This window comes from Psittacula echo (assembly GCF_963264785.1).
Source record: "Psittacula echo genome assembly, chromosome: 9".
NCBI classification, from domain to species: Eukaryota; Metazoa; Chordata; class Aves; order Psittaciformes; family Psittacidae; genus Psittacula; species Psittacula echo.
The window spans coordinates 20,815,339-20,831,436 of NC_137745.1; the positions used below are offsets into that span (position 1 = coordinate 20,815,339).

Genomic DNA, 16,098 nt, shown 5'->3' on the forward strand with positions numbered 1-16,098 from the left:
GGTGTTTCTAAAGCTCTGATTTTACAGCGTGCTTTGTCTCCTGGCATGGGAGGGTCACATGGAGCTTGGGAGGAGAGGCTAAGCTGGGCTGTGACAGCCGCTTCCTGACCATTTGATGTCATTCAGATAAACCCATCTCATAGCATCCCAGACTGGTTTGGGTTGGAAAGGACCTTAAAGCTCATCCAGTTTCAAACCCCTGCCATGGGCAGGGACACCTTCCACTGGAGCAGCTTGCTCCAAGCCCCTGTGTCCAGCCTGGCCTTGAACACTGCCAGGGATGGGGCAGCCACAGCTTCTCTGGGCACCCTGTGCCAGCGCCTCAGCACCCTCACAGGGAAGAGCTTCTGCCTAAGAGCTCATCTCAGTCTCCCCTCTGGCAGGTTAAAGCCATTCCCCTTGTCCTGTCCCTACAGGCCCTTGTCCCAAGCCCCTCTCCAGGTTTCCTGCAGCCCCTTTAGCCACTGGAGCTGCTCTAAGGTCTCCCCTTCAGGAGCCTTCTCTTGTCCAGGCTGACCCAGCCCAGCTCTCTCAGCCTGGCTCCAGAGCAGCGCTGCTCCAGCCCTCACTGCAGCCCCAGCCGTGCCCCAGCTCCCGGCCTGTCCCCGGGAGGCGGAGCCGCTCCCGGCCCCCCCGCACCCGCCTCCCCGCGGGGCGGAGCCCGCTCGCGGGCCCTATCGAGGCTCTGGGCCCGGTTCCGCTCCGTTCCGCCGGGATGTGCGGCCGCACCGCCTGCTCTCTGGGCGCCGACAACCTCCGCCGGGCCTGCGCCTACCGCGACCGGCGGGGCCGGCGGCGGGAGCCCGAATGGATCCGCGCGGAGCGGTACCGGCCCTCGTACAACAAGGGCCCGCAGTCCAGCGGCCCCGTGCTGCTGTCCCGCCGGCACCTCCAGCAGGTACGGGCCCTGCTCCCCCCCCCCTTCCGCACCGAGACAAGGGCGCCGCGGCCCCTGCGCTTCCTGCGGGGGAGCTCGAGGTTGGCCCGGGCTGGGATGGGGCGGGGGGGACCCGGGGTGAGCCGCGGTCACAGAGCCATGGAGTGGTTTGTGCTGAAGGGACCTTAACGCTCGTCCGGCTCCAACCACGGGCAGGGACCCCTTCCACTGGAGCAGGGTGCTCCAAGCCCCTGTGTCCAACCTGGCCTTGAACACTGCCAGGGATGGGGCAGCCACAGCTTCTCTGGGCACCCTGTGCCAGCGCCTCAGCACAGGGAAGAGTTCCCAGGCTGTGGGTCAAGTGTGTGTTACTCCTGTAAAGAGTCACCGGCTTCTCTGGCTCCTCTTTGCTCAGTGTGTGTGGCTTGCGATGGAGTTTCTAATTCCACAGGTATCTCTTCTTGGTATTTGTGTGCTCCTAAGGCGGGGGGTGTGTGTGTGTGGGGGGATTGGTGCCACACTTCCATGAGTGCTCTGTTTTCTCCCAAATTCGTGTGTAAGTGATTGCCTGTGGCAGATTTTCCCGCAGTGTCTGTAACTGCTCGGCTGGGTTTACCCTGGGTTTCTGGGGCTTTCTCCTTTCACAGTGCTGCCGAGTGTGTGCAGGTCATGGGCAGGAGAGCAGAGCCAAACCCCTCAGCTCCATGCTGTGAATAATGGTACCGTGGTGGTGACCCTGTTCTGGCGAGTTTCAGCCTCTCCAGAGCCTCCCCAGCCAGTACGGCTGTTCTGGGGTGAGCAGGAGCGGTCCTGGGGTGAGCAGGAGTGGTCCTGCTCAGTACAGAAACTGGGGGGAGTCACCCAGAAAGCTCAGATCGCTGCTCGGGTCGGGCTGGGTATCAGTCGGTGGGTGGTGAGCGGTTGTATTGGACATCGCTTGTGTTCATTGCTTTCTTTTCCTTTTCCCCTTTCAGTTTTATATTCTCTCCCCTTGTTATTCCCCTTCTCATCATTACTGGTGGCAGCAGCAGTGGGTTTGTGTTATACTCAGTTACCGGACTGCTCTTGTCTCAACCTGTGGGGTTCACATTCTTTCCATTCTCCTCCCCATGAGTGAGCGGCTGCGTGGTTCTGAGTTACCAGCTGGGCTCAAACCATGACAACGGCTGTTGGTGCATCTCACTTGGTTTCCACATGAGAGGGTGCCCAGTGAGCTGCGGCTCTTCTGTGCTCAGTGGGGTGAAGTTGGGTGCTCTGAACTGACCCCCCCTGATCCGGGCGTCCCTCCTACCCTCCTGCGCTGCCTTGGGGTCCCACATCCCTGGCAGTGCTCAAGGCCAGGTTGGACACAGGGGCTTGGAGCACCCTGCTCCAGTGGAAGGGGTCCCTGCCTGTGGCAGGGGTTGGCAATGGATGAGCTTTAAGGTCCCTTCAACACGAATCATTCTATGATGATTCCATGATTTCCCCTTAAGCAGCCAACAAGCTCCTGGAGCAGAGGAACGTGGGGCTGGGAGTGTGACAGCAGCCACCCCTTGTCTCTGACCATGCTGTAGGATGCAGGTGCAGTGTGAGGTGCCCCTTTTCCCACTCCTGAGCTGTGAGAGGCTGCGGAAGCCTCCACAAAACATACCCGTCCCTATATACATGCACCTATAGCATACAGTGCTTTATACGTGTATATATCTATATGCACATACAGATGTATGTATCCGCGGCCGTTCTTCAGGCCTCGGTCCCCAGCCGCGTGCTGCGGGCAGAAAGTGAGAGCGAGCTGGGGGGAAGCGAAAGCCACAACCAGTGTCCGAGGGCAGGTGCTGTGCAGAGCTCAGGGTGCCAGGGACCAGGGCCAGCCGGAATCACGTTATTCAAATGAAGGTGAGGTTTGCACCCCCGGGACCTCGCTGCGAAGAGGGAAGCGCTGAGGACCCCAGTGCCAGCCCCACACGGCCGTTAGTGTGTCCAGAAGGAAAACCGCGTTAATTCCTGCAGGGAGCGGTGGGGCGAGCCTCGCTGGAGGCTCTGGGCTGCCCGTTATCCCGGTTGTGCTTTGTGCTGAGCATTAATTCGTACAGAAAAGCCTTTAACCACGTGCAAAGGGTTCCAACAAGCGGCTGTTTCTGCATGATGGGAGGGAAGCCTCTTCCGCAGGGCTCCGTGAGGCCCCTCTCGGTCAGTGTGGATGCTCATGGTCCCCATGACGTGGCTCTGACCAGGGGTGTTCCTCTGTCTCCTTCACAAGGATGCTGACTCCTCTGAGCGGGTCCTCATGGATATGCGCTGGGGCCTGGTCCCCTCCTGGTTCAAACAGGACGACCCTTCCAAAATGCCGTTTAACACCTCCAACTGCCGCAGCGACACCATGCTGAGCAAGGCCTCCTACAAGGTGAGCTGCTGCTGGCTGTGAGTCCAGCTTGGGGAGATCTTAGACCAGCAAAACCAGAGCTGGAGCATCTCGCTGGCGAGTACTAGTCCCTGTTTGCCAGCTGCACAGGGACGAGTCCCTGCACTGGGGCTGTATTGAAGCAGAAGAACTGAAGCTGCTGGTGAAGCACCTTTGATCACAGCACTGGTGGGGGAGCCCCGAGAGGCAGCGGCTGGGCTGGGTCCCCGTCTTTCGTCGCAGCTTGCCCAGTGCCACCGCTCACCCCTGTGCTTTCCCCCCAGGGTGCTCTGCTCAAGGGCAAGCGCTGCGTGGTCCTGGCTGACGGCTTCTACGAGTGGCAGCAGCAGAGAGGGGGAAAGCAGCCGTATTTCATCCACTTCCCCCAGACCAAGGACACCGCGGTACGGGATCCCTCATCCTCACACCCAGCTCAGAGCCCTGCTCCCTCCTGCTGGAGCCCCTTCCCTCGGCCGGGCCCATCCCTGGCTGTCGCTGCTGGGGCTCGGGGGTGTCCCTGTGCGGGCAGTGGTCCCGCTGCTGCGGTCCCGGGCTGGGAGAGGAGCAGCAGCAGCACCGTCATGCTCAGTGCTCTGCACTGCTGTGATTTGCATGGGGGTGATGTGTGGCTCAGGGGACCAGGCTGGGAGTTTCGCTACCTCTTTCTTTGCTGAGCTGGCAGGCGGGTGTTCGGAAGCACAGGAGGAGCCGGCTCTCCTGCGGGACAATGAGGCTCCTGCTTCCTCTCCTGCAGTTACCTTGAACCAGCAGAAGGGCTCCTCGAAGCCCTCAAATGAGCTCAGTTCATCACTTAGGTCCGAGCTGTTGACCTGCCACAGCTCCAGCCCGTCTGTGGTGCTGCAGCTGCCTGTGGGTCAGCTCTGTTGGGCAATGGGGCCTCTCTCCTGCAGGTCGAGGAGAAGGAGGGAGATGAGGAATGGAAGGGATGGAGGTTGCTCACCATGGCCGGGATCTTCGACTGCTGGGAGCCACCAGCGGGAGGAGAAGCACTGTACACATACACCATCATCACTGTGGATGCCTCCAAGGACCTGAGCTTCATCCATCACAGGCAAGTGAGAGGGGACAAGGGGGCTACAGGCAGGGGAGGAAGCTGTGCCTAACACTGGTCTGGCAGGGAGCCCTGCCTCCTCCTGATGTCCTGGAGGAAAATACCAGCTCCTTTGGGACCAGCGGCTGATGCCCTTTGCAGATGTCCTGGCTTCAGCTGCAGCAGTCATTGCTCTCCTCCTTGGTAGCTGGTGCACTGCTGTGGTTTTGACTTTAGCCTGTGGACAACGCTGATAACACTGAGGTTTTAGGGTTTCCCCCTGAGCTGCTGGCTCCTTCCTAGCTTACAAGCCTGGCTTTTGCCCCCTGCATTCTGCCATATCTGACTGTCTCATCCCCTAGGATGCCGGCCATCCTGGATGGGGACGACGCCATCGCAAAATGGCTGGATTTTGCTGAAGTGCCAACCCAGGAAGCAGTTAAACTCATCCAGCCCATAGAGAACATCATTTTCCACCCGGTGTCCACCTTTGTCAACAGCATCCGCAACAACGCACCCGAGTGTCTAGCACCCATCGAGCTGGGAGCCAAGAAGGTGGGTGCTGGCGGGGGAGAGCTTGGCCATGGTGATGTCCCTGAGCAGGGACGGTGCTGGCTGGAGGGGCAGCAGCAGGCAGCGTGTGCAGGGCTTGCCTGTGCTCCATGTGGGAGTGCAGAGCCCTGAATAAATTCCCTTCCCTCCTTTCCGGAAGTAAACTGTCACCCCTTGCCAGGGTTTCTTTGCCAAATGAGGCAAATTCCATGTGGAATGGGGCTTGGAACAAGGCTGTTCACAGCAGCCACGGAATGTCCTGCAGATGTGGCTGATGGCAGCAGGGCCAATGCTCATCTCCACATCCCCCCTGGGACCAGCTCCCACCGTGTTTCTGACCTCTCTCCCACTGCCTTTTGTCTCTCCAGGAGGCCAAAGGCACCTGCAGCAGCCAAGTGATGCTGGGCTGGTTGAAGAACTCGGAGGAGGGCTCTCCCCAGAAGAAAGAAAACGCTTTGCCCAAGGGGACGAGGCAGTTCAACCACAGCCCTTCCCCCAGGAAAACCAGCGCAGGAATCCTGCAGCAGTGGCTGGGGAAGGAGGGGGAGCTGCCTGCCAAGAAGCACAAGGGTTAGGCTCAGCTGAACCCAGGCATCCTTCCTCCTCCTGGTCTCCCGAAGCACAAGGAGTAGTGGTTTTGGAAGGCTTTGTGGATGGTGTTGAGATTCTCGGAGCCTCTCAGGTGCTGATTCAGTGCTCTAGGTTGTTGTCTCTGTTCTTGGTGTTTTGTTAAAGGCTGGTGTTTGTCTTTAAAGGTTTTGGCTTTGCCTGGTGCTGATGGGAGAGGGTGTAACCTGCTGGCCTCCCTCCAGCCACTCACTTGTGCCAAGCACAGATAAAGCCCTGAGAAGCATCCGAGCCTGCCAGAGAGGAGTTGCTGCTGCCTCCTGGCAGTGCTCATCGTTCATGTCTCTTCTGTTCCCTTTTACTTTGGTATCAAACTAATGCCTCTTTTCTGTTTCATTCCTTATTGGTTCTGTACAAACTCCTTCCTAAAGCTCTCGCCCTCTGTGGTACTGAGGAGCACGCCATAAGCGCCAGGAGGAAACCCCGGAGTCATCCCGTGCTGCAGCACGTGCAGCCCTGGCTCCAAATCCAGAAGCTGTGCGAGGGGAGCCCGGGGCAGCGCGTCTGGGTCACGTTGTTCCTGCAATCATTTGTTAATGGGATTTGAAGGCTCGGAGCGGATTTTCCTGGTCTGTGCAGGGCTGATGCTCTGGCTCACACAGGGCGCGCAGGGGAAAGCTCAGCTCACCAAAGCGCTGCTGCAGAACGGCGCCGGGCGCTTGGGTTTGAGGTCAGGGATTTTGTACACAGCCAGATGTTACAGACCAAAAGCCTTACACGGTGGGACCTTTGGTGGAAAGCACCATTCAGTCCTGTTGGAAGCAATAAAATGGAGTTCACTGCTTCACTGCACAATATCCTGCTGTGTGTGCGTGCCCCTTGCCCACCCCAGCCCTGTTCTGCAGGGAGAGCTCATCTCTCCTCCCTGTCTGGTGAGGGGGAGGCCAGGTACCCACTGCTGAGCTCTCCAGGTACTGACAGGGCCCTGCTGCTGCAGCATTTCCATTTGCCAGAGGAAAATAGTCCCTGGGGATTTATTCTGGGGCTCCTCTTGTATGATCTGAGGAGCTGCAGGGGTGGCTGTAGCTGGGGCTTGTCCCTGGAGAGAGACAGCAGAGTGGGGCGGCAGGACAGGGATCCAGGGAGTCCCGAGTGCTCTTGGAGCCAAATCCCTCCCTGAATCCCTTGTGAGCCCAGAAGGGCTCCTTGCTCGTGGGAAGCTGAGATGGGATTAGGATTTCCAGCCCGAAAGCCTGTTGCTGGCTGGCTCCTCAGCACTCCCATGGTGACTTGAGGCAAGAGAGTCACTGAACGAGCAGCTCCTAGCACAATAAAGAGGGTTTCAGGTGCTTGAGGCTGTCACCTCTGTGTCAGGAGCCCTCGGACAGGTTTCTCTTGCTGCCTCCTCATTGCTCCTGCAGAGTGAGTGGCTCAGCTGCCCCGGCCTGGCTGGTGGTAGCTGCAGTTCAGGCTTTTCTGAAGGTCATCGGCTCAAGTTCATTCCAGGTCTCCAATTGCAGTGGAGGAAGTGAAGATGCTCAACACGAGTGGGGGACGCTCACCTTATCCACTCTGGGGAGCATCATCCTTCCACTGAGGAGGCAGTGGCAATGCAGACACGCAGGGTACAGATTATCTCCCCCCAGGCTCTGAGCACCACCAGCAGCATCACCAAAAAGAACCCCTACGCTGAGGATTTAGTGAGGAGGTGTTACTGCTGAGCTACAGCACCTTTAAACTGGAGCCTGGCTGCTCACTCAGCGCTGTTTGCAGAGGTTGCTCCTACCTGGTGGGGAGATGACAGCAGCAGCCCGGCATGACCTGGCACCAAAACTGGCTGGGGAGCAGCGTTTCCCTTTGATGGATGATGCTCTGGCAGTGAAGGCACCGCTCGCTGCCGGCGGGGGGAATGCTCCATATGGGGCTCCCCGCGTACCCTGGCACCATCCCAGGAGCGGCTCCGGCTGAGAAGGGGGCTACGGGCTTGGGCAGGGCAAAAGGGGCAGCGGGGGGGCGTTGCGCTGCCGGGGCACCCACCGGGGCTCCGACCAAAGCCCCTCCGCGGCCCCGGGGCGGCTGCCGGGTGTGGGGGAGCGCTGGTGCGGCCGCTTGGGAGCCGGGACCGCCCCGGGCAGGGGCCGAGCTCGGGCGCTCCCCCCGGGAGCTGCCCTGGGCGCCGACCCCGAAGCAGAACTGGTGCGCTGCGAGCCCTATGCAAATCAGGGATCGGCGGAGCCACCAATCAGCGCCGCGCCGGCCGCGGCGGCCACCAATGGGAAGGGCGGGCGGCGGGGCGGGCAGCGATATCCGCGGCGCGGCGGCGGCGACGCTATTAGTGCGGCGGCGGGCGGCGCGCAGGGAGGTTCGGCGGCGGCTGCTGCGGGTAAGCGCGGCGGCAGCGGCGGGCGGGAACGGAGGGGCCCGGCGCGGGGTAACGGAGTTTGTGTCCCCGCAGGCGCCGGGACCGTCTGTGCGCGGCGCTCCTTGCGAGGCGGCGGCGAGGGGCCGCTGCCTGCGGCCATGTCGGGCCGGGGCAAGTCCGGCGGCAAGGCGCGGGCCAAGGCCAAGTCGCGCTCGTCGCGGGCCGGGCTGCAGTTCCCCGTGGGCCGGGTGCACCGGCTGCTGCGCAAGGGGAACTACGCGGAGCGGGTGGGCGCCGGGGCGCCGGTGTACCTGGCGGCCGTGCTGGAGTACCTCTCGGCTGAGATCCTGGAGCTGGCGGGCAACGCGGCCCGCGACAACAAGAAGACGCGCATCATCCCGCGGCACCTGCAGCTCGCCATCCGCAACGACGAGGAGCTCAACAAGCTGCTGGGCGGCGTGACCATCGCGCAGGGCGGCGTCCTGCCCAACATCCAGGCTGTGCTGCTGCCCAAGAAGACGCAGAGCTCCAAGAAGTGAGCGCTGCCCCTTCAGCCCCCCCACCCCGGCCCCCTTCTCACCACTGCCCCACCTCCCCTCCCCATGGGGTTGGGGTTCCCCTTCCTGTCCCCCAGCCCGGGCTGGGTGCTGAACCCCGGCAGCACCCTGCCAGACCCCTATTAGCCCCCAGCCCGGGCTGCGGCAGGGCGCCGGGGAAGGCCAGGCCCTGCGTGTGCCCCCATCCTGCCCCTCTTCCCGCTGGAAGTCTGGAGGAGGCAGCTGGATCACAGCTTTCAGCCGCGGCAGCATCCGGAGCTGTATGGCTGGGGCACGGCGCGGAGCTGCTGTGGGTGGTTGCGGCTGGCACTGGGGTGGCCACGGGCACCCCCGGATGTCTCTCCCCTCCGCCAGCGCCGGGACTGTGCAGGGTTCCCCCCAGCTTCCCCTGCTCATCCCGGTCTGAGGCTGGGACTCGACGCTGCTGTCTCCCCCCCCCCCCCCGCCCCAGCCATTCTCCCCCCCGGCCTCACTGCAGCGGGGAGTGCAGGGGCTGGGGAATGTGAAAAGGAGGAAAAGTTTCTCCGCTGGCGAGAAGTGACTGCTCGGGCCTGCTGCTGGTGAAGCTCCTGCATCGCCCGCTGTCAAGAGGCCCTGCTCCTATTTATTTTACTGCCCCTTATTTCGGGTCCCTCCCTGCAAAGTCACCTTCCCCAGCACCCCCAGGCGGGAGCTGCAGGATGCCATGTGCCGTGGGTCTTGCTGGGGTAGGGTGGAGGCTGCGGTGACAAATCCCCTCGGAGAGCGTCGCAAGGTCAGGCGGGAGCTGCCATCTTCTGCTGTGGCTCCATCGCTGCCTGCCTCCGGCTGCAGCAGCCGTTCACCTCGCCCGGAGCTCCCCGAGCCCTGGCTCCACTCCCGGAGATGATATTCCCGTGTCTGTCCTTCCCGTTGTTCGTTTGTTCCGCACTATTCCTGGTTCTGGGAAATAAAGCAACGATGATCTCCGTTAACTGTAACCCTCCATGGATTAATGGGTTTTAACCCCCCTGGAGTCTGTATTGAGCCCGCTCCTGGCTGGTGCCGTGTCTGTTTCCCGGCTGTGTGGGCTCAGGGTGAGCGCGGGGCCAGTTTCCGGCCCGTGGCACCCAGGATGGCTGGTGCAGAGGCAGCTTGCCCTGCTTGCATGGGGGCCGATCCCCGTGTGCATGCATCAGTGTCGGGCGATTGGACCCTCACAACATGGTTTTTAAGTAAACAGCGAAAATGAGCATCCTCCTTATGTGCTGTAAGTAGCATGTGTTCAACCTCTGAATCCGCTGCTAAATCCTATGATGAAGTAACTTGCCCTGGCTCTGAGTTTGTTATTATTATAGAGAAGCTGAACCTGGTGCTTGTCAGTGGGTTTATGACGGGATTTTCACTCCCGTATGGAATGTGCCGTGCTGATGCGGGTGCAGACGTGTCCCCTGGGATGCCCTGACCTTGGTGGGGTGCGGGGTGGCCAGCACGGAGCCCAGGATCCCTCCTCTTCCTGGAAGCGGCTGCTGCTGTGGTGAGATGGGGCAAGGGGTTTCCCAGCGCAGAGGTCGATGTGTCTGTATCCCAGTGTCTTGTTCTGTCCCTTTCGTTCCCCCCAGGCCCATGTTCTGTACAACCTGAGTGCTTTGTATCTCTTAACAGCAAACGCAGACTTGTGATACTGGAAAGAACGGTGCAAACCCCGTATCTGATTAAACTGGTTCCCTCTTGAATGCTGTCCAGTGTGCTCTGTCTTGTCCCCGCTCCATGCCTGGGCTGCAGGAGCTCTGGTGCAGCTTCCTCCGAGGACTGCTGTTGACACCAGATGTGGCCTGGCAGAGGTCCTGCTTGCCCTTCTCTCAGACAAGCAGTCTCTTCCTGCCTCCGGAACAGGTTAAACCCTTACCTGGCTCTTCTCTTTGCTATGGGAATGTCACGTTGCCTGGGTGCTCTGTGACCAGTACCAGGAAGCCTGAGCTGCCCCTGAGGAGTGAGGCTGGACCCAGGAGCTTCCTCCCACCCCATGAGTTCCTTGGCACCTGTGAGTGACCTGCAGGCAAGTAGGCAGAGATGGGAAATGCTGATCCTGAAGGGATAGGGAGAGGTCTGGAGATAAGGGGCTGGGTCTCACTCCCTTCCTTGGGGATCTCCTGGTTTGCTGGTCTGGGGATGGGTCTGCAAGGCACAGCTGCTCCCTGCTTGGGCTGTGGGGAGAAAGCATCGTGTGAGTCTCAGACAGCTTCCAGCATGGTCAGCTGGGTGCTGGTGAGGGCTGTGTGGGGCTATGGAAGGTGTGGGTCAGGACTGGAGCTGCTGGGCTGGTCTCTGACAGCTGCCCTGTCCCACTGCTGAACACTGCAAAAGGCAGAAACAGGCTTTAAATTGGAGTGCCCTGGGGCAAGGATGGGGATGTGTTGGGGTGCTGCACTGCACCCCGAGGGCTGAGGAGCTCTGTAGCTGTCCCAGCCATGGTGTGGCTGTGCCGATGCTGGTGGGATGATGCCCACAGCTGTGACTGGGAGCTGGTGGCACATGTGGTGCTCTCAGTGCTGAGCCGCCTCCACCAAGCACGTGATGGACCTGCTGGGCTGTCAGAAAGCAGCCCTAAGGAAATCCTGTCTGTCACCGAGTGCTGCTGAGGTGCTTGACCTGCATCACCTCCTGAACTCCACATCTGAGCATCGTCATCACTGGCAGAGGGGAAGTCGTGGTCTTCAGTAGAAAGCTGGAGTGGACTCTGGCACCTTCGAGCCTGCAGCTCCACAGAGGGGTTCTGAGGAGCAGTGTTGTTGGTCCTGGTTCCTCCGAATGCCTCAGTGCACCAGAGCAGTTGAGATGATGGAATGTGAAGGACTTGGCTGAGTAGAGCCTCCCCAGTGGTCTTGGGATCCTGAAGGGTGTCTGTGGGTCTGCTTTTATGGGAGTGTGTGCTCTTCCCCTGCCTCCTCATGGGCACCCGAAGGTGAGATCACGGCCCTGGCAGTGATGCTGTCTCTGTGCACGTGCAGCAGCCTCCACATGGCTCTGGTACTGGCTGTGTCTGGGGATGAGACTGGAGTCACTGGTCCCAGGAGGTCCTCGGGGTTGGGTTTCTCTCCAGAGCCTGATCCTTGTGGCCATCAGCACCTGTGGGAGCTGCTGGGGGTGCTCCAGCAGCACAGCCCCTGGCAGTCTCCTTCTCCAAGGTAAGATGCTGACCCAGAGGTGTCATCCACTGCCTCCTGCTGCCCTCACCTGCCCAATTCCTGCCTACAGGAATGCCTCTGGTCCTTGACCATCGTGGTGGTGGTGACCTTGGCAGTGGTTCCTTACCAGTGGAGCAATTTGCCTTGCAGGTGCTGTTGGTGACGCCCCAGTCTTGGGGAGGGGACACCCCTCTGCCTGCAGCCCCAGGAGCTTGAGGCTGGAGTGAAGCACTGGAGTGGGACTGGCTGGACCTCACAGGAGCAACCCCTCAGCCCTCTGAAACCTGCAGTGTCTCTAGACCAAGGAGGCAACCCCAGGTGTGTGTGGGATTGTGACAGCTCTCCTGGTACTGGAGAATGTGGGCAGGGGCTCAAGCTTGGGGTGGGCAGCCCTGGAGGCTGCAGCCTCCCAGCTGCAGAGCCTCGCTGGGCTCTGAGGAGCTCTCCTGGCTTCCCTTGCTTGAATGTATTGATGGATCTTCAGGAAGTAAAACTCACTTCCCCACTCCCTGCTGGTGCTCTGAGGGACAAAGGAATAAAGCAGCTACATAGGGTCTGGGGCTGTTGTCCCTCTGTCCCCTGCTCAGGGGCTTTTGTACCTGGGGTTAATCCGTGCTGTGCTCCACAGACACTGGGTGCAGCAGCTCAGGGGGAGATGCTCCTGCTTCATGCTCCCCTTTGTCACTGATGGAGGTGGCAGAGTGTGGTGTGAGGTTGTTCCTGACATCTTCCCTTGCAGCCAGCCTGGCCTGGCCCAGGCCTGACCCCAGCCCCCTGCAAGGTGCAGTGGTGCTGCCGCAGCCCCTCTGCCTGCTCCATGCCCTGCTGCAGAGCGCACAGGTCAGGCTTTCCCCGCCTCCAGCATCCCTGCTGCCAGCCGAGGGTCGCCGCGCTGGGTGCGGGGCTGCAGGCGGCAGCACACGTTGGCCCAGATCCCCGGCAGGGCTTTATGCAACCTCGGCGGTGGGAGCTATAAATAGGCGCGGGGTTGGGCGTGCGGTGAGGCTCTGCCTTCCCGCGCTGCCGCTCGCACCGCACAGCGCAGTCCCGCTCCGGGCAGGGCAGTGAGGGGTGCGGGAACGGGGGTCCCCTCCATGTCCGGGGAACCGCAGCCCCTGGGGTTCCCGGCGCCGCAGGCAGCACACGAGAGCGGCGTTTTGTACCAATTTATTTGAAACGACGATAAATGAAAAAAAAACCCCAAAAGTCACCCCAAGACCCCCCCTCCCCCACACGTAAAAATAACGGAAATCAACCCAAAACCGGCTACAAACAGAATTAAAGGCCATTGGCGATGCGCCCTGAGCCCGCGCCCCGCGGACGGCCCCTTTAAGAGCACCCGACGCCGAAGCAGCCAATTGGCGCCCAACGGGCCGTTGCCATGGCAGCGGGGGACCGGGAGCCAATAGGGGGCGCCGTGGCTGCTGGAGGCGGCGGGGCGCGGCGCGGGCCCTGGCGGCGGGAGCCGGCCCACGTGGCGCGGGGGCGCCGCCGCGCAATGGTTGCCACGGAAACCGGGCGGGAAAAATCCCCGGGAAGCACCGGGGAGGAACGGGGCGGGGGGGGACACGGACGGGAACCGTTTACACGCGGGGAGGGGCACAGCCGACAACAAAAGGGCGCGATCGGGGAGCAGCCGCGGGATGGGGGGAGCGGGGAGTGGAGGAAATAAGGCGGCGGGAAGGGGGGGCTGGGACAACCGCAGCCCCGCTCACCGCGTACAGCAGCGGCTGCGGAGCCGAGTCAGCAACACAAAGACAAAGCGGGTCCCCTGGGGTCCGCCCGCGGAGCAGTCCGTGCCGCGGGGCTCACAGTCCGGGGGCGGCGGGGGGCTCCCTGCGCCCCGCTCTCATGCCTTCCTGCTCTTGAGTGCCTTGGGCTTTGCCGACTTCTTCACCTTCTTGCCCCCGGGGGACGCGGCTCCCTTCTTGGTGGCCTTCTTGGCTTTGCCCTTGTCTTTCTTCGCCGCCGCGCCGCCGGCTCCCTTCTTATGGGATTTCTTCTCGGGCTTCTTGCTCTTGGCCGCCGGCTTCTTCTCCGCCCGCCGGGACGTGGAGGCCGCCGCCGCCGCCTTCTTGTGAGACTTGTGGGCGCTGCTGCCCGAGCCCCCCTCGCCACCTCCTTCCAGCTTTTTCCTGTTGAGCTTGAAAGAGCCGTTGGCGCCGGTGCCCTTGACCTGGAGCAGTGTGTCGTTCTGCACCAGCGCCTTGATGGAGTACTTTAGGTAGGTCCTGCCGTTCTGCTGGTCGAACCAGGCCACCTTCTTGGCTTCGTTGTAGATCTTGGCCAGCGAGGAGCCATTGCGCTCGCCCAGCTTGCGGATCGTTTCCACCACCAGCTGGCTGTATTTGCCCGGCTGGTTCTTCTTCTTGTTGTTCTTTTTCTTCTTCGACGGCGACAACGAGGAGCCGCCGCCACCTTTCGCTTTCTTTGCGGCCGCTTTCTTCTCTGGGGCGAGCGGCACCTCCTCCGCCTCGGTCAGGGGGAGATCGGCTTCTTCCAGCTCCACCGACATGGTGCCGTGGGGGCGCGGGACGGAGGCGGGCGGCGGCACCGCGGCGTGGCGGAGGCCCGGCGGGCGCGCGCGCTGCTCTCTGTCGCCGCTCGGCTCCGCGCCGCCACCACCGCGCTCTGGAGGGGCGGGCGCCGCCGCCGCCCTTTATATGGGCGCGGGGCGGACCACGTTGAGAACAACAACAGCCTGGTCCGCCGCCAGCTCCAACTTGTGCTTCTTGGGGCCCTTTCGCGGGGCTCCCGAGCCGCCGCCGGGACCCCCCGCGCCGCGCCCCCCGCGCCTCCCGCCGCGCCCCGCTGCCCCCCGCCCCGCCGCAGCCCCGGCCCCCCCCGCCGCGCGCTGCACAACGCCCCCCGCTGCGATTTCGGGGGCGCGCCCGCCGCGGCGGAGGCAACGAGGAGGGGGGCGCCCGGCGCGGCGGCGGCTGCAGCCCTGCCGCGACTCCCCCCCGCGCCGCCGCCGCCGCCTCCCGCCGCCCAAGAGGGGCCGCCGCGGAGGGGGGGAGGCGGCGGGCGGCCGGGGGCGGCGGCGGCCGCACTGGCCCCGCGTTCTCCAGAGGGAACTAACACAGGCGACGCCCTCCCGCGGCCGCCGGCAGCAGCGCGGAGGCGCCGAGCCGAGGCCGGGGGTCCCCGCCCCAGCGGCGGGGGCCGCCCCCCTATCGACCCCACACCGGCGGCCGCCCAGACCGGGCCCCCGAGGGGGGAGCCCTTCGTGTCCGGTGGTTCCCCCCCCCCGCCCCGGAGCGGGCATCGCCCCACAGCGGAGGATGCGGGAAGCGCGGCTGGTGGGGGGGGTCTGGTGGACCCCGGCTCGGTGCAGTGCGGGGGGGCGGCTTCTACCCCCGCTGCGTCCCGTAGCTCTGCATGGGCCGGGCGTGGGAGCAGCGGTGCCGTGACCCTCAACTACGCCCCTCTCAAATCCCACCGGGGAACGAGGCTTTCCGAGAGGGGGGGTGTGCACAATGTCCCCCTCTCGCAGAGCCCCGGGCCTGGCCCCTCGGGGCCTCTCTGCCCCCGTACGTAGGGGGGGATCCGTGTGCCCCCTCCGGAGATGTCCGAGCACACGCACAGGGGTGCGCACACGCGTGTGCACACGCACACACGCACACGTAGGCTCCGCACACTCTCGCACCCGCCCCCTGCTCACGCACGCCGCGCTGAGCCCGTACAGCCCCGCCGCCTCCCCCCTGCCCATCCCCACTCTCCTCTCCGCCATTTCCCTCTCCCGGGCCCCCCGCACAGGCGGGGATGAGTTCCCGCTGCTACCGGGGTGGTCTTTAGGGCCACCCGCTGGATTCTCCCTTTGCCCAGACCGGGTCCGGCCCGGCCATGTCCCACATCCCCTCCGCGCAGCGGGGTGCCCTCAATCACCACCGCGCCACCCCCGACGAGAGACCACCCCATACCAGCGAGGTGTCCCCCCATCAGCAGTGTCCGGGCATCCTGTGATGAGTTGCGACTGGCTTCGGGAGCTGCGAGGTGCCGGGGTGGGGGCACGGATCCTGCCCCCCCAGGAGCCCCATAGCGTGTGTGTGTGTTAGGCTGTGTAATGTATAGATCTGTGTGTGTGCATGTATGGAACATGCGTGTGTCTGTTTGCAGATCTCATGCTGTAACCAAATGGAAGCTTGCTGCTGGGCTGCCGTTCATCATGGCTGTATGGGGGGGTCATGTGTGTTATAGGTCTGGAATATGTCATATATGTCATAGTTATTAGTTACTGTAATAGCTGTGAATGTAAGAGAGGTGCAAGTGAATGCATCCACACAAACACCGTTTGTATGTTGTATGTATGTTGTATATTGTATTGATGTTAATTGTATATTAATATATATTGATGTGTATTGATATTAATATTGTATATTGTAAGTTGTATGCTGTATATTGACATACACATGTCAGTATTGCAATCAAAGCTCTTCAGTGGGTGGGTAGGGGTTGTCAAGGGTGGGCAGTGATGGTCTGTGATGGCCCCTTGTGTGTTGTTAGCGTGTAGTGACTGGGGGTGGACCCACATCCCCCCTACCCGTGCACCCAGGGGTGAAGCAAAGCACACATGTATAGGTACATGAAAATATAAGTGTTT

General features: G+C 62.2%; 3 protein-coding genes across 5 annotated transcripts; 2 read left to right on the plus strand and 1 right to left on the minus strand.

The window, feature by feature from the left end:
* Nucleotides 1–13: 13 nt before the first annotated feature.
* Nucleotides 14–6,273, plus strand: HMCES (5-hydroxymethylcytosine binding, ES cell specific). Of its 2 annotated transcripts, none has more exons than XM_080625336.1 (6): nt 14–898; nt 3,120–3,263; nt 3,545–3,664; nt 4,172–4,332; nt 4,674–4,866; nt 5,232–6,273. In XM_080625336.1, the coding sequence occupies exons 1-6, from the start codon at nt 716–718 to the stop codon at nt 5,436–5,438; spliced, it is 1,008 nt and encodes a 335-aa protein (XP_080481462.1). In that variant the 5' UTR covers nt 14–715; the 3' UTR covers nt 5,439–6,273. The 2 variants fall into 2 exon arrangements, with proteins under 2 accessions (XP_080481462.1, XP_080481463.1); XM_080625337.1 differs by lacking the exon at nt 14–898 and adding an exon at nt 925–1,328.
* Nucleotides 6,274–7,777: 1,504 nt separating this feature from the next.
* Nucleotides 7,778–10,139, plus strand: LOC308224956 (histone H2A type 2-B). 2 transcript variants are annotated; one of them, XM_080625353.1, is made up of 2 exons: nt 7,778–7,813; nt 7,886–10,139. In XM_080625353.1, the coding sequence occupies exon 2, from the start codon at nt 7,951–7,953 to the stop codon at nt 8,329–8,331; it is 381 nt and encodes a 126-aa protein (XP_080481479.1). In that variant the 5' UTR covers nt 7,778–7,813; nt 7,886–7,950; the 3' UTR covers nt 8,332–10,139. The 2 variants fall into 2 exon arrangements, 1 of the variants encoding a protein (XP_080481479.1); XR_013957629.1 differs by having other exon boundaries at nt 7,788–9,844; nt 9,973–10,139.
* A 2,607-nt stretch (nt 10,140–12,746) lies between these two features.
* Nucleotides 12,747–14,021, minus strand: H1-10 (H1.10 linker histone). Its single transcript, XM_080625493.1, has one exon. The coding sequence runs from the start codon at nt 14,008–14,010 to the stop codon at nt 13,345–13,347; it is 666 nt and encodes a 221-aa protein (XP_080481619.1). The 5' UTR covers nt 14,011–14,021; the 3' UTR covers nt 12,747–13,344.
* Nucleotides 14,022–16,098: the final 2,077 nt, after the last annotated feature.

Excerpts from the sequence above, each read along its gene's own strand:
- H1-10 (XM_080625493.1), bottom strand. The coding sequence starts at position 14,010 with ATGTCGGTGGAGCTGGAAGAAGCCGATCTCCCCCTGACCGAGGCGGAG.
- LOC308224956 (XM_080625353.1), top strand. The coding sequence starts at position 7,951 with ATGTCGGGCCGGGGCAAGTCCGGCGGCAAGGCGCGGGCCAAGGCCAAG.
- HMCES (XM_080625336.1), top strand. The coding sequence starts at position 716 with ATGTGCGGCCGCACCGCCTGCTCTCTGGGCGCCGACAACCTCCGCCGG. Across the intron at positions 3,665-4,171 it reads CCCAGACCAAGGACACCGCG|GTCGAGGAGAAGGAGGGAGA; the intron begins GTACGGGATCCC and ends TCTCTCCTGCAG. Across the intron at positions 4,333-4,673 it reads CTGAGCTTCATCCATCACAG|GATGCCGGCCATCCTGGATG; the intron begins GCAAGTGAGAGG and ends CTCATCCCCTAG.